The 27,356-nt window shown below is 41.4% G+C and overlaps 1 protein-coding gene across 7 annotated transcripts in view; it reads right to left on the minus strand.

The window, feature by feature from the left end:
* Positions 1–477: 477 nt before the first annotated feature.
* NTNG1 (netrin G1) overlaps positions 478–27,356 on the minus strand; it is a 623,318-nt gene continuing 596,439 nt past the window's right edge. For 6 of the 7 annotated variants that reach the window (XM_073571673.1, XM_073571675.1, XM_073571677.1 and 3 more), the window contains one exon: positions 478–1,889. In XM_073571673.1, coding sequence (XP_073427774.1) covers positions 1,669–1,889 — 221 coding nt within the window. In that variant the 3' untranslated portion in view covers positions 478–1,668. The remainder of the gene's footprint in view (positions 1,890–27,356) is intronic. The other variant, XM_073571678.1, reaches the window with a different exon arrangement.

Here is a 27,356-nt window from a genome sequence, read left to right on the forward strand (position 1 = left end):
CCCGTGTCTGCTTATTCCCTCTGTCTGACCTGACTCAGTGTCTCCCTGTAAGTTTGCTGACTCCCTGGTTTTGACTTGGCTTACATTCGGACCTGCTTCTGTCTTTTGTCTTTGTCTTATTCGCTTCCGACCGTTGCTGATCCCCTGGCTTGTTTCTGACCACATGTACTGCTGTGGCCTCTGGTACTTCTGCTCCTGACTGTTTCTGACTCGGTTTGTCTGACTACTTTTTCGCCACCTGGAGGCGGTTGTGCTGCTGCTCAGTGTTACTGCACTGTGTGTGCAACCTCCACCAGGGGGTGCTGCTGAGGGGAGAGAGGTTGCACACACAGTCAGAGTGAGCTTTACCTCTGCAGCATTAGAGGAGCACAGGGGACCTGAAGCTGGCTGTGTCCAGCGATCTTTGTCCAGTTTAACTCCCACCACCACTTCAACCTCCTGAAAAAAAAAAGAAATTGCATTACATTGTCTGATAAATTGTTTTCAGTTCTGTTTATTCCTTGAAATCTTCCAGTGTTTTAAAACAACAAGAAAACATTTAGAATTTCCTTTGGTGGAACATTATTACACGTCTTTTGAATGTAAACTTGTGGCTTTCCATAACACCAGCACACGCTCCCTAAGGAAGATTTTTTTGAGCATGTCACCCATTGACGGCTTAAAGAGAGCAAGGGAACATTTAGCCCCTAAAGCCGTGAAAGAGAGAAAATGAGTAACATAACAAAATTCAAATAAAGTAAAGAAAAAAAGTAGTAAAAAGAAAAATAATATTTTCTGATCTTTTGATGAAGATAATCACTTAATAGATTGTCTGCTAAACACGGATTTGCAATAATACAAAAAATCTACATTTTACATTATTTCAAGAAAAATAACTTCATTTGAATACAAAAGGATAAATACATTTTATTTTTGCTTAAACTCTAGCCTTTTCTCATATTGGATATCATACGCCTTATATACTTTTTTTTTCGGTTTTGGCGTATCTATGATATACAAGCCTTAAATTACTCTCTTAAAGGATATGGGGCCAAGGAAGGGAGATATGTGCGTCACTAACATTGGACAAAAAAAAATCTTTCGACCAACAAGGGTATACGGAGCGACGTTCACAAAAGCACAGGTGTTAGGGTATTAGGGGACCAATATGGCCGCTTTCCTTTACCCACAATGCACTGGCAGCAAAGAATGACGCTATTTGGTTGGTCCACACACTGGGTAGAGAGGTACGGAAACTGTGTGGAAGTGGCAAACAAGCTCTTCTTGTCCTTTTCTGGAGCATTTTAAGGGCAATTAATTAACGTGATTGATCCTGCCATGGTAGCAGTCCTGCTTGGGGCTTTTGGATCGGTAGAAGGAGTATTTAACCTGCAATACCCATGGCATCAGCTTTGCTATAAGTGACCTTGTTGCTTTGGCCTTCGATTTGCTGAAGGTCCTTTCAGCTGGGTCTGATACCACGGCAGTCCTTCTTGGGTCAGCCGCCTCATGAGCCAAAATCATAACAGTCATGGATCTCTCATTCACAAATTGGTACATATGGCTTAGGACAGTCAGTCTCTCTCAAGTTTAATTATAATTTAGGTATTCCATTATATTTATTTCTCTTTGTCTCTTGTAGTCACTTTTTTTCTCCATGGGAAATTGCAGGTACATTATTCACGTTTTTTACAAAGTGCAGAGCCGAGCTACAATTATCATGGTGGTCAGATACAAGTTATGAGTGATGGATTCTTGTCCAGATTTAGAAGACGGACAGCTCCCGGTATCTTCACATTTCGGATTCTCGCACAATATTCCCTTGAAGCCATGAGGACATTGGCACCTCATATTGTTGTGGCAAATTCCACCATTTTGACAACGAAGCAACTCATTGTCACAGATATTTGCTGAGGGGAATAGAAAAAAAAGATTAATATCATTCTAGTGTAAGCAGTAAATTATCTTCCATAACATAACATTATATCCAGTGTTAAAAGGATTTTCTCATTTTCAAAACTTTTCATCCCATCAGCTATGTAAGAATAATAATATCAGCTGTTTCCACTTCTTATCCAAAGCTGGTTATTGTTTACACACTGCCGTGGTATTGTTATGTCTACAGTCCATGTGACTGCTGCAGTCAATCACTAGGTTCAGTGGCTTGTGACAATGACATCTGCATTACTATTCACGTGAAACAGCTGTCGCACGTCTCTGCCCTTCTATGTCCACATCGTGTGCTTGTTCCTTCAATAAAGATGCCCTTTAAGTTCTCACTGATGAGTGCCGCTATTTTTTTAACCTTTTATTTTGTCCATATATGTAATTTTTTTAGCTGAACACCACCAAAAAATGATTGTTGCGGATTGTTGTATAGATTCTAGTAAATTTCACAATTCAAGTGATACTTCCTAATTTAAAGAGACATGGATGTATGAGCATTGCCAGTGTGGCACCTCAGGAGTCTGGTTGCCGCAGTGGCATTGCCTCCCTCACAGGGGGTAATGTCATGCCTGGAAGCAATGAGAGGTCCCCTGACCAGGTAGAACAAGCATCCAACACTTGTTCTAACTCCAGACCAAAAGGGGAGGAGCTTAAGGGAGTGACAGATGGTGAGAGGAGTTAGTGCTGAGGTAAGGAGATTATTCTGGAAGGAGTCAGTCAGTCAGTCAGAGGGGAGTGATGGGAGAGAGGGCTGACAGAGTCTGAGTAGAGTTGGGAGGAAAGGAGAAATTTGGGTAATCTGGGGAGTGGAGCTTAGAGTAAGCTCACCCTGGAGCTGAGCGCTTGAAAGCGGACGCCTGAGTCTGTGGCTGCGTGGGTAAAGAGAGCCCGACAGCTAATTCTGGAGGGCAGGGGACTGCAGGCCTCCTGGCCCCATAAAACACTCGGCGGCACAGCAGCATAAGAGAGCCCAGAGCCGCCACGAAGGAGCGACACCTGTAAAAAAAAGGCTCAAGCTGCCTGCCATACGGGCAAGTGCTTAAAGAAAAGCAGGAATAGAGGCCCAAGCACAGATTTAAGCAGCAAGGACCTCAGAGGATAGCGCAGTAGGGAGGCCTCCTTATCCATCTGGCTCAGTGGATCCTGAACTGCTTCCAGGCTAACTGGATGTCCCTCACCATCTGTGATCCCCTGGTCTGCACCCAGGACTATCAAGTAAAGGTAAAAGGAAATGGCAACCCTGCTGTGTCCTCAGCTTTATTACTGAATCATCTACTCTGCATTACAACAGTCATCACCATTTTAAATAAAACATACAACTGCCCTGGGGCCTAGCTCTACCCGTGGAGGGCTGTAACATCTATGCTGCGTCACCAACTGCCCCAGTGGACCTGAACTGCGGCGTCGGCCATCTTCTCATTGCCGAGTATCATGGGTGGCAGCACAAATTAATCCCCTATAATAACTATTCCCTTTACCATTTCATTGCTCGCCCAGGGCCATGGATCGGGTCACTGCTGGCGTGACATCCCCTGAAGTAACAGAACCTGCCTGGTACCAAGTACCCTACAGCCCTATGGGGTGCGGCACCAGCATTTTATATCTCCATATTTTACATCTGCATTACTGCTGAGCCCAGTGATTAGCTGCACTGGTCACAAATTCTTTAGTTGAGGTGCCTGTGAGCAGTCACTGGTAGCAGCGGTGGAGAGCCAATGCTGGAGCAGGAGAAAGTAAGTACAGCTAATTTTATTATTTTTAAGTAGAGCATAAAAATTGTGTAAAAAAAAAAATGTAGATAAAAAATAACCCTTTTAATGTTCCAAACTTATAAAACAAAAAATAGAATTTCGATTACGTCGATATTATATTGACATAGGAAAACCTAATGAAAGAAGAGAAGAAATTAGGAACAGTAGTCACTGTAATGGCTAACAATCATACATTTCAAAGTCTCCAACACAAAGATAAAAGATAAAATGAAACAAACATCAAGAGGTTCTCCGGTAATAATGGAACGATTGGTGAATAATCCTAGAATATTAGGTAAGTGACGTCATCTGGAGACTGCCAGCGTATTGGGAGCAGGCACTGCCCACTTCATTACGCATCCAGAGGGGATGGGAGCAGTAATAACAGGAAACAGGCCTGCTGGGAAAGAGTCCCATGGTTCTTTGCTGATTGGCGGCTTGCACTCTCCAATCAGAGCACAGCAAAAATTAGCTCCGAAAGTTCAGCAAATAATGGCATTTGGCATTGGCTTTGGAGACAATCCTTGGCCTCTAGGGTCATTTTCAACCAGGCTTTATGCCTAATTATACCTTATTGATTAGTTCTATGTATGAACTCATAACTAGAGATGAGCAAATTTGTTCTGATTTTGGCCCCGAATCTGATTTTGCCATATTAGTGCCATATTCGAACACTATTCAGGCTGAGTATTTGTCTTATGATCGGTTCCGAACATATTCGGTAATTTCTACTCTCATTGAGCCTAATGACGTTCAGCTGTGTTTGACGAATATTGCAAAAACAATATTCACCGCCGATCGTATTCAGAACCAAATCCGGACAAATTTGCTCATCTCTACTCATAACAACAAAGTATACAAATTGTATCTTCTTTGTGGAAAGAGGTTTGACTCTCAGAATCATTTTCTCTGGCCCAAGGAACCTCAGTCTAAGGCCACGTTCACGCTATCAGTATTTGGTCAGTATTTTACCTCAGTATTTGTAAGTCAAAATCAGGAGAGGAAAATCAGAGGAAAAGTGTAATAGAAACTCATCACCACTTCTGGATTTATCGCCCCCTCATGGTTTTGGCTTACAAATACTGAGGTAAAATACTGACCAAATACTGAACATGTGAACATGGCCTAACAGATATTTTATCATCGGCTATCATGGAAATATCTTATAAAGGGAATTTGTGAACAGATTTTTGCTATCTCATCTGAGAGCAGCATAATGTAGAAAATGAGACCCTGATTCCAACGATGTATCACTTAGATTATTGGGAACAGGAATAGTGATGCAATCAGAGTTTTTGGATGTAGCATGTAGCAGAGCTCAGGAAGCGGCATCTATCCACATCACAGCTTTCTGTGCACACTGTATCTTGACAGTGAGCTTCTAATCAGTGGTGCGGGCGGAGTTAGGCCCGGAGGCACGTGAGCTGCAGTATGAGTAGTGATAATATCCTGGTGATTAACACTCTCTGTATTGAAACAACAGCACATAGCCTAATAAGTGACATATCGCTGAAATCAGTGTCTCAGCCCCTACATCACAATGTCCTTACATTACACAGCAAAAACTTGCTGAAAGATTCAGCAGGGGAATATGTCACAAGGAAATTATCTACTGATAATCATTTTTTTTTTACTATTTTTTTATTGAAATAGACAATGTTTTTGTTTTTAATTTTCATATCACGATCTGTAGAAAAAAAAAAGAAATCTTTCGATTTTCACACTGGCGTCTAGGCCATTCTAGACTTATATTTCCTGTTCTTTCAGGAAATCTACCTGTATATTAGCATAGACTGATGCAGACCCTATCATTTGTACTGAAACATCTAATAAGAGTGGGAGCACTGTGTAATCAGCTGTCTCTAGATGGGTTATCTGTTATTGCAATCCTGTCTGTGATGATAATGATACTGCTGAAAAGTCTTATGTAAATAATAATATAAGTCTAAAACAGCCCCAGTAGGCAGTGTGAAAATTGAAACTTTTCTATTCTTAATACAGATTCTGATATGTGAAAACAAACTCGGTAACATTTTTTTAAAATACATTTAACATAAAAAATTGATATAAACAATTAGTCATTTTCTGACAATACATTGCCCTTAAACAACGTCTCAACGTGTCCAAGGGTTGTGTGAGGTATTTCATCCCAGCACCATTTACATGAATAGGGCTGCATTGCAAAAATGGAAATTAGCCGCGTTGTGAAGGGGCTAAAAATCATTTCACCCGAAGAACAGGCGTTTTGCTATTTTGCCGTCAGCTTTTCTACACTTGCCAGGTATGGAGAAGCGAGTGTTCTTCCGGATGTTCATTCACATTAATCAGTTAATGTAAATGCAACCAAGGATTCGTAGAACCTTACGGGACATTTTATTCGGCTATGCCCCCGCCTATCGGTTCTCCAGAAAAAGTATAACCCACCCTCAGGATCCACCACTTCAGTAACACACTTTGGGTTCATAAAAGCAAAAACTTGTTCTTACCCCATCACGCCCCAACATTACGTGCCACATTATGTATGATTTGATACTTATAACCTTATTTTTATATATTTGCTAGTTAAAACTTAAAAACTAAATATGATAAATTTAAATTTTCACGAGAATCACCTCTTTTGCCTAATACCATATGAAAAATATAAATCTGCCCTTCTGCGTAATTTAAGAGATAGCTGTGTTGTGACTCTGAAACTGCTGTAACTTTTTCCTCCGGTTGGGCTCGTACACAAAATGGTTAATACCATGGTGGAGGCCATATGATGAATAGTGCCTAATGTGCTGCTTTCCCAGAGGTTCAGACCTTTCTCTGACAAGCGATTTGTCAAGTCCACGCCATTGGGAAAAATGGCAGTGACAGGAAACGACAGACCGGCACAGCCCTCGTGCAGCGCAAAGTGTATGATTGTTTAAAATGGCGTGTTAGAAATCCATTTGACCTTTACTTGCATCTGATTCCTGGCAAGGAAAAAAATATTTCCTTGACATTTTTATTAAAAGTAGAAAAAAAATATTAATGTTTAGAAGAATAAAAACTTACTTAACTTTCTCATATCACCTTCTCAGAATTACCCGAGGAGCATTGCCCCATCGTTTCCATTAGGAGCAGTCTCACGTCAGTAAATGTAAGTTGTCGAAAGATGTTTAACTGTTTAGTGACAGACAACTCAAGGACTTAAGCTGTCGACTATCGATGGCTCCATAGATATCTCTTCCAACTCCTCTGTGCACATGAACATTTAGATTTTATAGGTCCTTAATGGGGAGAGGGGAAAAAGCTGCTGAAAAAAAATCTGGCAGCGACTTATCTTCTGAGAACAAAAGGAGCCTTTAGATTCTGGCTGCCCAATTCCTCTCTTCCCTAGGATCTTCATGGCTCCCTTATATATCAGACGGTCATAGGGGACCATCAAATTCAGAAGATTTGGCAGACCATAATGTGCATGGTGGCATCTAGAGTTGGTTTACACGGGCATTCATATCCATTATTTACCAATCATTTCTCTTTTTAGATATTTCTTTTAACATCAAGAATAGCACACTGCAACCCTGTTTCTATCTGCCAATACTGGAACCTTGGAGCTTTGCCAGTTTCAGTTTAAAGGGAATTTTTCAGTTTAATCTAACAAAGTAAATGAAGGTCATGCCACTATCTTGTACTACGCAAGGTAAAACAGTGCTAAGCATGCCGCTGGTTAATGGGAGTCCGTGAGCTCAAGTATCAACTAAGCACAAAGCCTTGTCGGGGAAGTAGCCCATATAATCGCTGCCTCCATTCTGCGAAAAACAAAGTTTAGTCAAAATATGCTGATTACTATGCTCACTGGTTTTGCACACCCTCACATCCTTTTTGGTTTCACATGCCCCCACTTAATCACTGGTTTTGGATACCCTCACGCCCTCACTAGTTTCAGATGTCCCCACACCCTCACTGGTTTTGCACACCCCCACACACTCACTGATTTAGAATGCCCCCATGCCCTTACTGGTTTTGCACACCCCCACACCCTCGCTGGTTTTGCATTACCTCACACTCACTGGTTTTGCATGCCCCCAATCCCTCACTGGTTTTGTGTGCTCCCACACCCTCACTGGTTTGCATGACCCTATGTCCTCACTGTTTTTGCCCCCCCTACACACTCACTGATTTTGAATGCCCCCATGCCCTTACTGGTTTTGCACACCCCATGCACTCATTGGTTTCACATGCCCCCCCACCCCCACTGGTTTTGCATGACCTCACACTCTCACTGGTTTTGCATGCCCCCACACCCTCACTGGTTTTGCATGTCCCCACACCCTCACTGGTTTCACATGCCCCCCCACCCCCACTGGTTTTGCATGACCTCACACTCTCACTGGTTTTGCATGCCCCCACACCCTCACTGGTTTTGCATGTCCCCACACCCTCACTGGTTTTGCATGCCCCCCCACCCCCACTGGTTTTGCATGACCTCACACTCTCACTGGTTTTGCATGTCCCCACACCCTCACTGGTTTGGCATGCCCCCACACCCTCACTAGTTTTGAACGCCCTCATGCCCTCACTGGTATTTGACAGTATTGCCTTGTCTGAGAAATCTTAGGCATTCCAGCGGTGTCAGTAATTAGTGGGTGAGGCGGGGACATGCCACACCTATGGGTAGCATGGTGTACTGAGCCCCCTGGCCAAACCAAGGGTGCATCCTAATTGGCATTCTTTGATTAAACTTTAGTCTCTGCTCTACGGAGTAAGCAATTATAGAACTAAGGTTTAATTTTTATAGGTGCTCTATCCCCTTTTAAGGTCCTGTGCTTAGATTATACTGTCAGTTGAGGCTGATAGAATCCCTCTAACACCATAAGGAACGGGCAATTTTTCGCACATTTATTTTTTCATCTCCTTCTTCCAAGAGCCAAAACATATTTATATTGTCACCCACATGACTGTATTGAGACTTATTTTTTTTGAGGGATGAGTTTTACTTTGGAATCACACCGTTTATATTACCATAAAATGTACTGGAAATAAGAAAAAAAATCCAAGTTAGATGTAATTCGGAAATAAAGAAAAAAAATGCAATTATGCTTGTGTTTTTTTTTGTTTTTTTTTTTGGGGTGGGGTTTCTATTTCTATGGCATTTATTGTGCAGTAAAAATGACCTGGAAATAGGAGTCTTCACGTCAGAATGATTACATTGATATCAAACTTACATAGTTTTTTTTTTTATTTTTATTTATGTGGTGACAAAAATGTTTGAAATTTGTAAAAAAAAAATTGCTTAAGCCACCATTTCCTACAACCTGTAACTTTTTATTTTGTGATTAAGGGAGCTGTATGGAGGCTTGTTCATTTCATTTCATTACTATTTTGGGATGGATACGACATTTTGATCACGTCCTATTGCATTTTTTGAGGAGTTGTGGTGGTGACCAAATAAAACACAATTTTGGAGTTTCAATTTCTTGCTCTATATGGTGTTTACCAACCATGCTAATTAATTTTATATTTTGATAGATCAGACTTTTATGTATGAAGCGATTCCAAATATGTGTATTTTTAAAATACAAATCAACCATATGGTGACCAATTTTTACAGATATATTGCGATTCTTTAACATAGCAAACTGCATTTGGTCTTGTAAATTTTAACAACTTCTGAAGTTTAACAGATGCTGAATATTTGACAAACTTGAAATGAAAATGACCATTTTTTCCTGAACGAAATGTGGATTTTTTGTAAGTTCCTGTGAACCCGGCCTTAGGCTATTCATTTAACCTGGGGCATGTTTAGCACATTTCCCCTCCACGAACCACTGCAGGGGAAATGAGCACTACATGCCAAAAGAGATGAGCAGATCAGGCAAAATTGGAATTCCTCTGTTTGCATAGTTTTTCCCAGGAAACCCGATTTGTGAAGAAGTTATACTTCGCAAATTTAACCCCATCACGACCTTTACGTCAAAGGTCGTGTCCATGCCTTTTATGCGGGCTCACACACTGAGCCTGCATCTTTCCTCTCACATGGTGACTAATTTAATCAGTCATCTGGTGTCTTTAACCTTTGTGAATGGAGCTGAGCTGTTAACCAGTTTAATCCCACTGTCAATCACTGACAGCAGGATTTAACACACACCAAGTGGAAATACCCCTGTCACATGATTGCGGTTGTCATGACAGCTGCTGAAGACTCCCTGCGCCTATCATTAAGATACTCATGAATGCCGGCTCGTGGCCGGCATTCATAGATCATGATTTCTGCTATACATAGCAATGCTGAAGCACTGTTATGTATATAGAACAGGCGATCAAACGATCTCTGCTTCAAATCTCTTAAGAGGACTATTAAATAAAGTAAAACAAAGTTTTAAATTAAGATTTTAATAATCAAAATCATCCCCTTTTGTCCATTAAAAACAAAACAATAAAAATATATGCATATATATCCAGTGTTGCTGAATTCGTAAAAGTCTGATATATCAAAATATAAAATAAATTGATCTGATTGGTAAACGACATAATGAAAAAAAAAATCAAAATGACAGAATTCCATTTTTTTTGGGCTGTCGCAACATTGCAATGAAGTGCGATAAGAGGTGACTAAAACATCGTATCTACCCCAAAATGGTATCAATAAAAATGTCAGCTCAGGGCGCAAAAAATAAACCCTCAACCAGCCCCAGATCACGAAAAACGAAAACCTTACAGGACTCGGAAAATTACGATATAAGCAATATTTTTTTGCTTTACATGTTTGATATCTGCGCACTCGTACTGACCTGGAGAATCATATTGCCAGGTAAGTTTCACCATACAGTGAACATGGTAAATAAAAAACTCAAAAAAACAGTTGTGGAATTGCACTTTTTTATGCAATTTCAAAGCACTTGGAATTTTTTCCCCGCATTCCAGTGCATCACATGATAAAATGAATGGTTTCATTCAAAATGAAAACTCATCCTGGAAAAAAATCCCTCATATGGCTACGGGGACGGAAAAGTAAAAAAACTATGGCTCTTGAAAAAAGGAAAGGAAAAAACGAAAGCGCAAAAAAAAGTAAAAAAGGAAAATCACAAGGCCATAAAAGGGTTAACATACCTCATAATGCTACAGATTCCAGAGCATAATAAACGTAAGATGTAAAAAAAAAAAAATACTAATACTTACCTTATCACTCACCTCTCCAGCCCCTTCGCTTTTCACCGTCACATCCAGTGAGAACTGCATCTACAGATCACCACCGCCCGCACTGAAATCCACAGACCTATCATACTTTTAGCATTGATGAATTCTATGCATGGCGTGATGTCATGATTCCGTGACCTTTTGCGCTACTCGTCCAAACGTCTGCCATTTTTTTTGGGCAAATGTGAATTTTTGTAAAGAAATCAAGTAGGATTCTTTTCCGCATGAATTTATCTGCTACATGCCAAGCATTCAAATAATGGGCCAATCATTTAATTAGTATAGGAACGAGAGTGCAATAGCGCTGGTTGCTCTTTGTTAGGGTACTTTTCCACTTACCGTGATGGCAGCGCTTTGGGCGGAGAGGAAAACCCGCTCTGCCCTAAGACCAGCCCCCTTCTGTCCGCGTGGTGATTCCGGATGTGCTCATTGAACACATCCGGAATCGCAGCAGGGTAGCCATAGAGTAGGCTATTTACCTTGCGGAGACTGAGCGTCTCCGCAAGGTAAACGAACATGCTGCGGTCTAATAAGACGTGCTGCATGTCCGGTTTAGCGGGTGTGTCACCCGCTTAATCGGACGCATAGTGGAGATGGGATTTCATAAAATCCCCTCCACTATGCAGGAACATCTGACCGCTGCGGATTACACGCTACGGCTGTACGCAGCATTCAATCCGCAGCTAATCCTGAATGTTTCCGCTACGTGGAAACACACCCTAAGTGGTCCATTTTGGGGGACCTCCCATCTCTTTATATTACTATAATAAGATACTTATGTAAAAAAAAACAGAATACAAACTGATTCTCAGAGATATAATGTTAGTAAATTAAATAAGACGTCAAGGGAGTCTGAACTGAAGTTTACTTCTTTTCGTGAGGAGTTGCAAAATGCAAAGTTGTTACCTGTCTGATTTCTGGCCACTTGCAAAATGAATAGAGAAAAAACAACAGCTCCTCCATTAAGGACTATTTAATTAGGAATTGATTTCTCTTTTACTTAATTATTCAAGACAAGCTGCGGGTACACTGAGAGGAAGGACTTTACAACTTCATGAGATAGATGAACAGGAAGATAGGTGACACGTCTATACATAAGTGTTCGGGCTAAACTCATTTAACTCTTTGATCTTGCGGCTTCAATATGGCATGCCTTTTGAATTAGTAATGCAGAACCCATTGCTAATTTACAAAAAAAAAAATGCCAAGAAACTATAAGTTATTATAAGATGAAAACAGGAATATCACAACATTCATATGACCTTTGCTAAACCGCCCTATGCCGCCCGCTACAAGTATTAGTAAAGAAATTGGGAGGCTTTCACACATTTAATAGGCTTAAACGGCATAAATGGCAGCATTTTTCTACATCTGAGTCCAACAGAGAACTCTAAGGATTTATTTCCATGTTGTTGATATAAAATTTGGTTAAAAAAAACACAGATGGACATAAAATCACTCCATAGAGAGAACTAAAGTACTTTTGCGCAAAAAATTGCTTCTTTTCAAAATGTTTCAATTGAAAAATTAGCCAAAAATATCTTTAAATCCCAAGAAGCAATTGAAAAATAGGTGAAAAACCCCAAAACCTAGACATAAGAAAATGTGTGAAATAACTGTACACAGTGAGTGCTGTAACATTGTAAACCCTCATGCAGCATGCTACGGGATAGAAAAGATCAGATATCCTGGTCATGCTGATTTTGCTGTGACGTCACATAGAATGAATTCTCCATTGCTAAATTTAAAGGGATTTTCCACTGAAAACAAGTTATCACCTATCCATGGGATAGGTACTAGCTCACTACTCAATGGGGGCCTGTCAAAGTAGACCCGCACCCATCATCAGAATGGGGAGATGTTATTCCAGACTGGGCACTTTTATTGGCATTACAAAATAAAGCAACACACTGCCGCTCCATTGATTTTCGATGGGGATGCTTTAAAAAAAAAAAAAAAATGAGTGCAGGGCTTGTTGGACCCCCATGTAATGAAAGAAGCTGCAGTTGAGCATACGTACTGCTGCTCCATTCTGATGGGGACAAAAGAGTCACATACTAGTTATCGGTGAGGGCACCAGAGGTCAGACCTTGACTTATCAAGTTATCACCTATCCTAATAACTTGTTTTTAATGTAGAACTCCTTTAAAGGGGTATTATCAAGTTCTTGAATTGCTTTAATTAGTTAACCAGCATAAAATAAGCAAGTTTGCAATTGACTTGCTTTTTCTCTCTGCTGTCATTCTCCTACAATAACAGTTTTTATCTTTTATAGTGTACAGCTAATTTCCATGGGATTTGGTCTCTAAAGGTTGTCCGAGAGTGCACAGTAGATACAATCCAGGAGATGAGTTAATTTTTAACATTTAAGCCTTCTCTCTCCAGTATATTGATTTTCATATAGCAGTTAGCTACTCACCTTCCTCCCCTTCAAAGCTACTGTATCTTCTGAAGAGATGCAGTTATACATCGCCAGCATTGCCACTTTCACAGCAGGTCTCCTACTTGCAGAGCTCTGTGCATGCTGTCTGGACCTGTGTGCTTGTTTAAATGCCTTTAGCTCTATGTTTAAATATAGCTGTGTAAACTCAGAACAAACCACTGATAGCTGAATGTATTACTGCAGAACTTGTGCTGAGCTTTCTAACTCTACTAATATCACAGTTCTATTCACCAGAGCTGTCACTCAAGGATGAGATCCTGCCCTGCTAGAAACCAGGAAATAAGGAGACAGTATGGAGATTGGATATCTCTGAGCTGCCCAAGAGACAGCTTGAGAATATTCCTTTTAGCAATTTTCACAGCATTTGGAGCAAGTATTACAAATGTCCCCACTTACTGCTGTAAGGCCGACAACACTCTATCGATGTACCTCTATACGACCCCATATTCTCACTAAGAAGCAACGTTTTTCGAGAAATCAAGTTTCCCAATATGGCATAAATCATTACTACAAAATATGGACACTATAACATATGTGTCTATTTTCCACACTACAATAATTGCATAGACTGATAATAAAGATATTGAAAAATTTATATCAACTTTGGAAGTGGATACTGGAGGTTGGGAAAACTGCATTTACAATTGGAAAAGACATGGAAATCTATAGTGGCCATTAGGAAAGCAAGTGTAATATATGTATTCATTGCAATGCTAATTCACACAAAATCTGCACCACGGGCTCTTTCGTTACTGATGATTACTGTACGTCAACTTAAGCCCAATGAGCCTTGTAGTAACAGAACTTTCGTTTGTTCATTTCATGGGGCGAGCTCTTACCTCATCAGTGATCACAAACTGTTCCTTGTATAAACTATGCTCTGTATTGATCTCCCTATAATGGTGTTACAGATGAAGCAGCATTGGAAATTAAGATACAAGGATACAAAGTAGTGAAGCTTGAGGTAGATGAATATTTCTGACAGGTTAGTTAGTCACGGTGCATACAGAAAAATACATAGAACGGATGAGAGAAAAACACTTTAGAAAGTCATTAGGATTTGTATTTCTTAGCTAAAAACTGTTCATTTATAAACCACTGACATCTTTAGCAATAGCTGTAATGGCATAGTACAGTACACAGCCTTATGTGGGTGCACTACAAAGCCATTACATGAGTACAGTATACAGCTCTACCTGAGTACAGAATACAGCCCTATGTGAGTATAGTACAGTATACACACCTAAATGAGAACAATATACAGTCCTACATGGATACAGTATACTTACATGAGTACACTACACAGCCTTATGTGAGTACAGTATACAGCTTTACGTCAGGACAGTATACAGCCCTATGTGAGTAATGTGAGTACACTATACAACCCTGCATGACTACAGTATACACCCCTATATGAGTACAGTATAAAGCCCTACGTGAGTACAGTATACACCTCTACTTGAGAACAGTATACAGCCCTACGTGAGTACAGTAAACACCCCTTCATGAGTACAGTATAAAGCCCTACGTGAGTACAGTAAACACCCCTTCATGAGTACAGTATAAAGCCCTACGTGAGTACAGTACAGTATAGAGCCCTATGTGAGCATATTATATACCCCTACATGAGTACCGTAAACAGCTCTACGTGGGTACATTATACTAGCCCTACAAGAGTACATGAGTACAGTATGCAGCCCTACATGAGTACAGTATACACCCCTACTTGAGTACAGTATACACCCCTACTTGAGTACAGTATACACCCATACATGAGTACAGTATAAAACCCTATGTAAGAACAGTATACTGCCCTATGTGAGTACAGTATAGTAGCCCTACATGAGTTCACTGTACAACCCTACTTGAGTACAATATACAGCCATATGTGAGTAGAGTACAGTGTACACCCCTACATGAGTACAGTATAAAGCCCTACGTGAGTACAGTATACACCTCTACTTGAGAACAGTATACAGCCCTACGTGAGTACAGTAAACACCCCTTCATGAGTACAGTATAAAGCCCTACGTGAGTACAGTAAACACCCCTTCATGAGTACAGTATAAAGCCCTACGTGAGTACAGTACAGTATAGAGCCCTATGTGAGCATATTATATACCCCTACATGAGTACCGTAAACAGCTCTACGTGGGTACATTATACTAGCCCTACAAGAGTACATGAGTACAGTATGCAGCCCTACATGAGTACAGTATACACCCCTACTTGAGTACAGTATACACCCCTACTTGAGTACAGTATACACCCATACATGAGTACAGTATAAAACCCTATGTAAGAACAGTATACTGCCCTATGTGAGTACAGTATAGTAGCCCTACATGAGTTCACTGTACAACCCTACTTGAGTACAATATACAGCCATATGTGAGTAGAGTACAGTGTACACCCCTACATGAGTACAGTATACAGCCCTATGTGAGTACAGTATAGTAGCCCTACATAAGTTCACTGTACAACCCTACTTGAGTACAATATACAGCCATATGTGAGTATAGCACAGTGTACACCCCTACTTGAGTACAATATACAGCCATATGTGAGTATAGTACAGTGTACACCCCTACTTGAGTACAATATACAGCCATATGTGAGTATAGTACAGTGTACACCCCTACTTGAGTACAATATACAGCCATATGTGAGTATAGCACAGTGTACACCCCTACTTGAGTACAATATACAGCCATATGTGAGTATAGCACAGTGTACACCCCTACTTGAGTACAATATACAGCCATATGTGAGTATAGCACAGTGTACACCCCTACTTGAGTACAATATACAGCCATATGTGAGTATAGCACAGTGTACACCCCTACTTGAGTACAATATACAGCCATATGTGAGTATAGTACAGTGTACACCCCTACTTGAGTACAATATACAGCCATATGTGAGTATAGTACAGTGTACACCCCTACTTGTGTACAATATACAGCCATATGTGAGTATAGTACAGTATACACCCCTACATGAGTACAGAATACAGCCCTACGTGAGTATAGTTCAGTGTACACCCCTGTATAGTACAGTATACAGCCCTATGTGAGTATAGTACAGTATACACCCCTACGTGAGTACAGTATACAGCCCTACTTGAGTACAATATACCGCCCTATGTGAGTACAGTATACAGTCATATAGTATGGTATATATCCCTACATGAGTACGGTATATAACCCTACTTGATTATATTATACACCCCTACATGAGTACAGTGTATACCCCTATGTGAGCATACTACAGTTTACCCCCTACATGAGTACAGTATACAGCACTACATGAGTGCAGTATATAGCCCTATGTGAGTACAGTATACACCCCTACATGAGTACAGTATACACCCCTACATGAGTGCAGTATACATCCCTACGTGAGTACAGTATACACCCCTACATGAGAACGGTATATACCCCACTGTGAGTACAGTATATACCTCTACGTGAACATAGTACAGTTGACCCCCTACATGAGTTCAGTATCCAATGACTCACCTTGGTCCAGTCTATAGCTTATCTCTTCATAAAAATTGATTAGATTGGTTTGACAGGAGCGATTCCTCATAAACCCCATGCTGATATGGCGTTAAACAATTATTCTCATTGAGATAATCCAGAATAACATCCCTCAAAAACCCTTCAAATACTGTACAGTATTTTACCAACAATAGAGGTTAGAGTTACTGGCCTATAATTTCCATATACACTTTTAGAGCCCTTTTTGAATATTGGTACCACATTTGCTATGCGCCAGTCCTGTGGAACATAGCCCGTCACTATAGAGTCCCTAAATATAAGAAATAATGGTATGTCTATTACATTACTTAGTTCTTTTAGTACTCGTGGGTGTATGCCATCCGGACCCGGAGATTTATCTATTTTAATCTTATTTAGCCGGTTTTGCACCTCTTCTTGGGTTAGATTGGTGACCCTTAATATAGGGCTTTCTTTGTCTCTCAACATTTCACCTAGCATTGCCCCTGAAGACAACAGATACACTATGTGAATACTGTAAAAGTAAAGTGTGACTAATGTGATGTACAGTATATAAAGTGTTAATGCATAATGTGAGTATAGCCTAAGAATAAGCTTAGGGCAGCATAGTATATTCTATATAGAATAAGGATAATAGGTTTAGCATGTAAGCTAGGAAATGGTTAAGGATAGAGCTAGCCCAGTGGGTGGGCAGTAGTGTTAATAAAAGGGAGTACTTCCTGGTTAGAGGGTGTTTAGTGTCAGTTAGTGAAGTGCCTAGTAAAGGCCAATTTCATGCATGGTGGGTTGCTAGGGGCAGAATGGGCCACCATTCGAGGCAGTGAGAGGCCGAATAGACTTTCCTGTTGGATTTTCCAACAGCATCTGGAGCCTACCGTTCGTGACAGGTGCCAAGGAGTGGGCCTGGTCTTCTGACATCACGAAGTTTGTGGATGTGGAATTACGTGGGGGCAGGTGGCCAGTCCCATGTGCACTGTAAAAGAGGACAAGGAATCCCTGAGGCCAACGGAGTCAGCAGGCTTGGGCGCAGCCCATGTCGCAGGACAAAAGATGAAGAAGTGCCCTATCCCACTTGTGCCCACCTGATGAACTTGGACTGTTTAGTAAAAGTTTGACTGTTACAAAGAACTTGGTGTGCCATGCATTGTGAGTGGTGGCTTTTTAGGATGAAAGCCTGAAGGTAGCAGAGGCTCGTGGCCTACAAGTGAGTGCGATACATCCCACACTCTACAGCACACTGGGACTGGGACAACCCTTGTCTGTAAAGTGCCAGAACGCAAACGGACAGCAGCTCGGTCGCGACAACAGCTCTTGGTCATGACGACATTCGGGTCATCAGAGCTACGAAAGTTGCTTGATCATGCAGAGTGCATGATCAGCAATTTTCTCTGTCAGTGCAGTGATGACAGTTTCCATAGCATAGGGATGCTGCATCCCCATGCTATACAAGCGATCAGCCTGCAAAAAATGATAGTTATTTTTTTATATAATTGTAAAAATAAAAAGATATTGTATCCATAAATAAATATTTGTATGAAAAAATATGTAAACAATAAACGTACACGTGTGGTATGGCCGTGTCCAGAACGACCCGAACTATAAAACTGTTTCACTACTTAACATCTATATTGAACACCAAAAAAATAAATAAAAAAATAAGGCAAAAAACAATGCTTTATCATCATACCGCTGAACAAAAAGTGGAATAAAATGCGATAAAAAGGACGGATATAAATAAACATGGTACTGCTGAAAACATCATCTTGTCCCGCAAAAAAACAAGCCACAATACAGCTCCATCCCCGGAAAAATAAAATAAAAAAGTTATAGATCTCAGAATAAAGCGATGCAAAAATAATTATTTTTTCTATAAAATAGTTTTTACTGTGTAAAAGTGCCAAAACATAAAAAAGATATAAATGAGGTATCGTTGTAATCGTACTGACTCAAAGAAAAAAATTGCCTTATCATTTTTGCCACATATGGAATGACATAGACTCCCCCCCCAAAAAAAATTACTGAATCACTGTTTTTTGTTTATTCTGCCACCCACAATTTAGAATAGAAAACAATAAAAAATGCAATGTGCCTGGAAGTGGTACCAATAAAAATGTCAGCTCATCACACAAAAATCAAGCTCTCACATGACTCTGTGGGCCAAAATATGGAAAAATTATAGCTCTCAAAATATGGCGATGCAAAAACTATTTTTTGCAATAAAAAGCATCTATTAGTGTGTGACAGCTGCAAAACATAAAAACCCGCTATAAATCTGGTATTGCTGTAATTGCATCGACCCAAAGAATAAAGCTGTCTAATCACTTATACCGCACGAGGAACGGTGTAAAAATATATAAAACCATTTCACCTGCTGTTTTCATTCTGCCTCTCAAAGATCGCATTAAGGCACCAAATGACCACTGCACCGCTAGATGAATTGATTGAGATATGTAGTTTGAAAAATGGGGTCACTTATGAGAGTTCAGCCGGTCTGCCAACTCATGGGCTCTTCCAGTGGGTCATGGCACCTGCAAACCATGACAGTAAAATCTGGCGCTCCTGCCTTCTGAGCTTTGCACTGTGCCTGAAAAATATTTCCTGATTACATGTAGGGTATTGGCGCACTCAGGAAGAAATAGACCTCAGTTAGTTGTAAAAAAAACGTTTTCTATTTGCCCTTAGAAAAATTAAAAACTTGGGGCTAAAACAACATTTTAGCGGTAAATATGTAATTTATTCTTTATTCATCGCTCAATGGTATAAAATTCTGTGAGGCACATGTGGTGTCAATATGATCACTGCACCCCCAGATGAATTCACTGGGGAGTGTAGTTTGTAAAATGGGTTCACATATATGGGATTCTGTTGTTCTGGCACCTCAGGGGCTCTGCCAATGTGACATGTCACCCTCAAACCATTCTTGCAAAATCTGAACTCCAATATGTCGCCTCTTCCCTTCTGAGCTTTGCACTGTGCCTCAAAAGTAGTATTCCCCTACATATGGGGTATCAGCGTACTCAGGAGAAATTGCACAACAAATTGTATGGCACAATTTCCCCTGTTACCCTTATGAAAATGCAAAATTTTGTGCCAAAATAATATTAAATACATTCCTTGCGGGGTCAAGTTTCCAAAATGTCATCACTTGTGGGGGGTTTCCACAGTTTAGGCACATCAGGGGCTTTCCAAATGGGACTTGACGTCTGCTAATGATTTCAGGAAATTTTACATTCAAAAAGTCAAATGACGCTCCTTTCCTTCCGAGCCCTGCTGTGCGCCCAAACAGTAGTTTTCTCCCGCATATGGAGTATCGGCGTACTCCGAAGAAATTGCACTAGAAATTGTATGGTGCAATTTCTCCTGTTACCTTTCTGAAAATGCAAAATTTGGGGCCAAAATAACATTTTTCTGGGGAAAATGTGATTTTACTATTTTCACAGCTGTACGTTAGAAACGTCTGTGAAGCACTTGGGGGTTCAAGGTGCTCACCACACATCTAAATACATTCCTTGAGGGGTCTGTTTTTTTAAAATGATGGGCACTTGTGGGGAATTTCCATTGTTTGGGCACATCAGGGGCTCTCCAAATGGGACACGATGTCCGCTAATGATTCCAGCAAATTTTACATTCAAAAAGTCAAAAGACGCTCCTTCCCTTCCAAGTCCTGACGTGCACATAATCAGTAGATTTAGTATCAGCATACTCAGGAGAAATTACACAACAAATTTTGGGGTCCATTTTTTCCTGTTACCGTTGTCAAAATAATAAAATTTGATCTGAAATCATTTTTTGTGAAAAAAAAGTTAAATGTTAATTTTTTTTACATATTCCAAAAATTCCTGTGAAGCACCTGAAGGATTAATAAATAACTTTGATGTGGTTTTGAGCACCTTGAGCAGTGCAGTTTTCAGAATGGTGTCACTTTTGGGTATTTTGTGTCATATAGACCCCTCAAAGTCACTTCAAATGAAATGTGGTCTCTAAAAAAATGTTTCTGTAAATTTTGTTGGAAAAATGAAAAATTGATGGTTAACTTTTAACTCTTAGAACTTGTAACAAAAAATATTTTGGTTCCAAAAGGGTGCTGATGTAAAGTAGACATGTTGGAAATGTTATTTATTAACTACTTTGTGTAACATACAGTTGTGGCCAAAAGTATTGACACCCCTGCAATTCTGTCAGATAATACTCAGTTTCTTCCAGGTTCCCGTTGGCGTCTGAATGAAAAGGGACTGTATGGTAGGAGACCCAGGAAGACCCCACTTCTTACCCCGAGACATAAAAAAGCCAGGCTGGAGTTTGCCAAAACTTGCCTAAAACGTTTTGGAAGAATGTTCTCTGGTCAGATGAGACAAAAGTAGAGCTTTTTGGGCAAAGGCATCAACATAGAGTTTACAGGAGAAAAAAAGAGGCATTCAAAGAAAAAAACACGGTCCCTACAGTCAAACATGGCAGAGGTTCCCTGATGTTTTGGGTTTGCTTTGCTGCCTCTGCCACTGGACTGCTTGACCGTGTGCATGGCATAATGAAGTCTGAAGACTACCAACAAATTTTGCAGCATAATGTAGGGCCCAGTGTGAGAAAGCTGGGTCTCCCTCAGAGGTCATGGGTCTTCCAGCAGGCCAATGACCCAAAACACACTTCAAAAAGCACTAGGAAATGGTTTGAGAGAAAGCACTGGAGACTTCTAAGGTGGCCAGCAATGAGTCCAGACCTGAATCCCATAGAACACCTGTGGAGAGATCTAAAAATGGCAGTTTGGAGAAGGCACCCTTCAAATATCAGGGACCTGGAGCAGTTTGCCAAAGAAGAATGGTCTAAAATTCCAGCAGAGCAATGTAAGAAACTCATTGATGGTTACCGGAAGCGGTTGGTCGCAGTTATTTTGGCTAAAGGTTGTGCAACCAAGTATTAGGCTGAGGGTGCCAATACTTTTGTCTGGCCCATTTTTGGAGTTTTGTGTGAAATGATCAATGTTTTTTGCTTTTTGCTTCATTCTCTTTTGGGTTTTTTCATTTAAGACAAATTAAATGAAGATAATAATATCAAAGAATTTGTGTTTGCCATCATTTTCAGGAAGAAACTGAGTATTATCTGACAGAATTGCAGGGGTGTCAATACTTTTGGCCACAACTGTATCTCTGTGATTTAAGGGCATGAAAATTCAAAGTTTGTTAACTGCAAAAATTGGGCTGGTCATAACGTGCAAACCACTTTCGAGGTAAAGGGGGTTAAAGAGTAACTGTCATTTTATTTTTATTTCATAAATCAATAGTACACTTGAAATTAAGCAACTTTGCAATACATCTTAGCAGAGAAATTAGCTTTTTTTCTCTGCCAAAATTGAGCAGTCATTATCAAAATTCTCAATTCTGCGGTCAAATCTGTATTCAGTGAAGACTGGCTTTCCCATTACTGAGATGGATGACAGTTGCTACGGATACAATTATATATAGACTCTATCACTGGTTATATACTGCACCCAGTAAACTAAGGCCGGTTTCACATTAGCGCATTTTCAGCGCGCGCATGGCCGGGGGTAGCTCCGCCCCCGATCCGGCTCTCTGCCCGGCGTGCCCGCCCCTTCCTTGTAGCGCCGCCTCCTAGCGGACAGCGGCGCCTGCGATCGGCGCACCCTATCTTTAGCATAGGGTGCGCCGATCGTGCGCAGGCCGTGCGCTAGTTGCGCTTTGACCTGCGCTGCGCACTTTTGACGGTGCGCCGTGCGCGCCAAAATCAAACTTTTCGGATTTTGGCGCGCACGGCGCACCGTCAAAAGTGCGCAGCGCAGGTCAAGGCGCAACTAGCGCACGGCCTGCGCACGATCGGCGCACCCTATGCTAAAGATAGGGTGCGCCGATCGCAGGCGCCGCTGTCCGCTAGGAGGCGGCGCTACAAGGAAGGGGCGGGCACGCCGGGCAGAGAGCCGGATCGGGGGCGGAGCTACCCCCGGCCGTGCGCGCGCTGAAAATGCGCTAATGTGAAACCGGCCTAAGTGATATATCACTGGAGTCAGGGTCTCCGTCACTACATTATGCTGCTGATAGATTACATAGCGAAACCTGCAAACAGATTCCCTTTAAGCCATAAAAAATTCCACTCTTAATACCCTCCTTTCTTTTTATGCTACTCGGATTACATTTAAATGGTAACTGTGCTTTCATGAAATGTTTCAGAATAAGCTGTTCTATATGTGTACATGGGGAATAACATTATGTGATTTATATCCTGCATTCTCACAAGTTTTCGCTTATGCAGGCTCTGCTATGACCTCAACCATACCCAGCATATAACAGAAATAAGGATTCATGCATTTCATTTATAACTTGGCATACAGACAGATGAAGCAGCAGTAAGGAGGAAATTATAGAGCACTGAGCAGTATAGCTGTGAATCCAGTTCTGGGATGAGGTAAAAGACTTGTTAAAAAGTTCTGGAAGTGCTTTAGAGGGAAAGAAAATGCACGCAATATCCAAAAATTTGTAGTGCTCACCTAGGAGGGTATGGTGTACTTCCTAAAAAATACCAGTTATGGCTGCCTTGAGACTGGAAGTAGGAAAAAAAAACTTTAGAGATAGGCTGTGGGGCTGGGTAAACAGTCCTTGCTGACTTGAAAAAGACACCAGTCCAGCGTTAAAACATATTGTTTGATAGTACTACAGCAGTAACGACTGTTTACCTGAGCAACCTATCTCTAAAGTGTTTTTTTCTTACTTGTTAAAAAGTTTGGCATAATCTTTCTGTGTCTCTCTCTGACTGCTTTCTCACCCTGCACCTCACTTTTCCTAGGCTGGGTAACCCGACACCTACTTATGCTGACAGTCCATCTTGTATTCAGCAAAGTTGGAGTTGAGCTTCATTTTCTGCAGGATTTCAAAACTCATGCAGAAAATGCTGCAAAATTAAAAAAAAAAACTGGACACCTATATTTCTGGTTTAATTTAAAAGGGTTTATTCCTTTCATTAAATTTTAATACCCTGTGTGATGAAGGAGTTAACTGCTCCTACCCCCCCAGGGCCAGTAAGCATATTGAATAAAGCAGGAATTAGAGCTCTAATGTTGAATAGCAAGGCCTTTTAGTATGATAATGAGATAAGGCCCAAAACAGAACTTCAAAGCTTAGGTAAGGAGCCGCGCCAGCATGGGGCAGGAAGATGCCTGAGGGCTTCAATTGGAATATACCTGTCAGCCAGACACAGGAATATGCATCCATTGTGTCTCCCAGTCTCTCCAGCTCCATCCTAGGATCATGGATTATGAGCACATCTTTCGAGTTATGGACTCATGGAAAATATCCGAGTGACCCTGAGGAAATCGCGCATCTGGCAGTGTGACTCCTGAGTCGGTGAGGGTTCTGGGACCTGAGATACATAGATTGGCCCTCCACAGCGACCCAAAGAGGCCATGTTTGCTCTCCACACGACAGGCAAAACAAACCGCATTCACTGGTACCTCTCATGTCCTGATCCGATCATGCTGTTGAAAGTTACCCCCTTTCTTATATTGGGAATAAGTTCTGCAGAGAGCTAAAGGGTGGAGATTATTAGCCCCCCTCTGACACAGGGGGAGGAACCTAGCATGTTTAAGAACTAGCAGCCCATTGCAGAGACAGACACTCACACAGAAGAACCAGACGATGGTGATCTAAGAAGGAACTGGGGACAGACCTGCCAAGGGGAGCAGCGGCCCATGCTTTGGGGGTCTGTCCGGCAACTAAGATTCTTGTACCTGTGGACTGCAGAGCTCCCGGCACCCACATGCACCCTACAATCTGGTAAATTGACCTCCAGCTTAATATCTCTAAGTCTTGTACCCTTATTGTTATATTTTACTCTGACTGCAAATCCACTGTAATTCCATTGTATAGCTTTCCGTATATTTCTGCAATTATCTAGTGCGCCCTTAAGGCAATTAAACTATAAAATTAATCTTGGGCTGATGCTTTTACTCTGATCACGAATCTTAGAATACCCAGCGGGTAACAGGACATCCTCCCCGGTGGCCATTTGCTCTAGGTGCAGTTCCCTTACTGACCTGAGAGACCAAGGGGGTGCCGGAGAGCTGTGCCTGTGTAGTTAAGTCACATTGGTGACGTGGGAGGAACAGGTCCTGTGTTGTGTCCTCCACACCCTGCTGCAGGTTTTTCTAATGAAACAAACAGAGCTGTACGCACCTTCCCTGGTTCCACTGCCAGGTCTCGCCACTGTGTGCAGTGTCTGGCTTGGCTGCAGTGCTCATACTGACAGTGCAGCAGCCAATCAGTGAAGTCTGTGAAGGGAGTTTCGACTTCATGGGAATGCTCTGTTCAGAGCTTTGAGCTCACTGATTGGCTGCCGTGCTGTCAATATGACATCAGCGCCGCTGCCAAAGCTAGACACTGGAAAAAGAGACGAGACTCGTCAGTGGACCAAGGGAAAGTGAGTACAGTGAGGATTGTACAGTCATGGCCAAAAGTTTTGAGAATGACACAAATATTAATTTTTACAAAGTCTACTGCTTCATTTTTTCTAATGGCAATTTGCATATACTCCAGAATGTTATAAAGAGTGATCAGCTTAACAGCAATTACTTGCAAAGTCAATATTTGCCTAGAAAATTAACTTTATCCCCCAAAACACATTTCAACATCATTGCAGCCCTGCCTTAAAAGGACCAGCTAACATCGTTTCAGTGATTGCTCCATTAACACAGGTGTGGGTGTTGATGAGGACAGGGCTGGAGATCAATCTGTCATGATTAAGTAATAATGACACCACTGGACACTTTAAAAGGAGGCTGGTGCTTGGCATCATTATTTCTCTTTTGTTAACCATGGTTATCTCTAAAGAAACACGTGCAGTCATCATTGCACTGCACAAAAATGGCCTAACAGGGAAGAGTATCGCAGCTAGAAAGATTGCACCTCAGTCAACAATCTATCGCATCATCAAGAACTTCAAGGAGAGAGGTTCCCTTGTTGCCAAAAAGGCTCCAGGGCGCCCAAGAAAGACCAGCAAGCGCCAGGACCGTCTCTTAAAAGTGTTTCAGCTGTGGGATCGGGCTACCAGCAGTGCAGAGCTTGCTCAGGAATGGCAGCAGGCAGGTGTGAGTGCATCTGCATGCACTGTGAGGCGGAGACTCTTGGAGCAAGACCTGGTCTCAAGGAGGGCAGCAAAGAAGCCACTTCTCTCCAGAAAAAACATCATGGACAGACTGATATTCTGCAAGAGGTACAGGGAGTGGACTGCTGAGGACTGGGGTAAAGTCATTTTCTCTGATGAATCCCCTTTTCGATTGTTTGGGACATCTGGAAAACGGCTTATTCGGAGAAGACCAGGTGAGCGCTACCACCAGTCTTGTCTCATGCCAACTGTCAAGCATCCTGAAACCATTCATGTGTGGGGTTGCTTCTCAGCCAAGGGAATGGGCTCTCTCTCAGTTTTGCCTAAAAACACAGCCATGAATAAAGAATGGTACCAGAATGTCCTCCAAGAGCAACTTCTCCCAACCGTCCAAGAGCAGTTTGGTGATCATCAATGCCTTTTTCAACATGATGGAGCACCTTGCCATAAAGCAAAGGTGATAACTAAATGGCTCAGGGAACAAAACATAGAGATTTTGGGACCATGGCCTGGAAACTCCCCAGATCTTAATCCCATTGAGAACTTGTGGTCAATCATCAAGAGACGGGTGGACAAACAAAAACCTTCAAATTCAGACAAAATAAAAGCATTGATTTTGCAAGAATGGACTGCTATCAGTCAGGATTTGATCCAGAAGTTGATTGAGAGCATGCCAGGGAGAATTGCTGAGGTCCTGAAGAAGAAGGGTCAACACTGCAAATATTGACTTGCTGCATTAACTCATTCTAACTGTCAATATAACCTTTTGTTACTCATAATATGATTGCAATTATATTTCTGTATGTAATAAAAACATCTGACAAACACACATAAAAACCAGAGGCCAGCAGATCATGTGAAAATATAATATTTGTGTCATTCCCAAAACTTTTGGCCATGACTGTACAGAATAACCTCCATCTGGGGAATAATATTTAATGAAAGGGAACAACCCCTTAAAACATTAAATTCTAGGTTCAGTCTTTAAAGGGAACCTGTGACCAGTTTTGTCATGTGTTAACTAAAATTATCACCTTATTCAGCGCCAGTGCTGCAGTCCATAAATGGCTATATAACCCCCTGACACCTCCTGTACACACCCCAAAAACCTTTTAAAGTTCTCCAGCACTGTATGTTATGCTATTGGTCCAGTCCGCGTGGCTTCCATTCTGGCTCTCTACCCCTCCACCTGGCTGCTGTTCGCCATTCTCCTGTTTTTATTGATGTGGATGAAGCCCCCTGTGTCATCCACACAGCCAGATGAAATTCCATGCCTGCGCAGAGAAAATGCTGGCATGCGCCTGCGCACTATGCTCTGCCATTCTGCGGGCATTGCCAAAAACATCAGTGCGCATGCTCACAGTAATGGAGGCAAAATAGTTCAGATGCATGAGGCTGAAAGACATGTGCTGGCGCATGTGCGCTGATGTTTTTTGTACCAATCAAAGC

The sequence above is a fragment of the Dendrobates tinctorius genome, unplaced genomic scaffold (genome assembly GCF_039654945.1).
Source record: "Dendrobates tinctorius isolate UK_male_01 unplaced genomic scaffold, ASM3965494v1 ptg000029l, whole genome shotgun sequence".
NCBI classification, from domain to species: domain Eukaryota; kingdom Metazoa; phylum Chordata; class Amphibia; order Anura; family Dendrobatidae; genus Dendrobates; species Dendrobates tinctorius.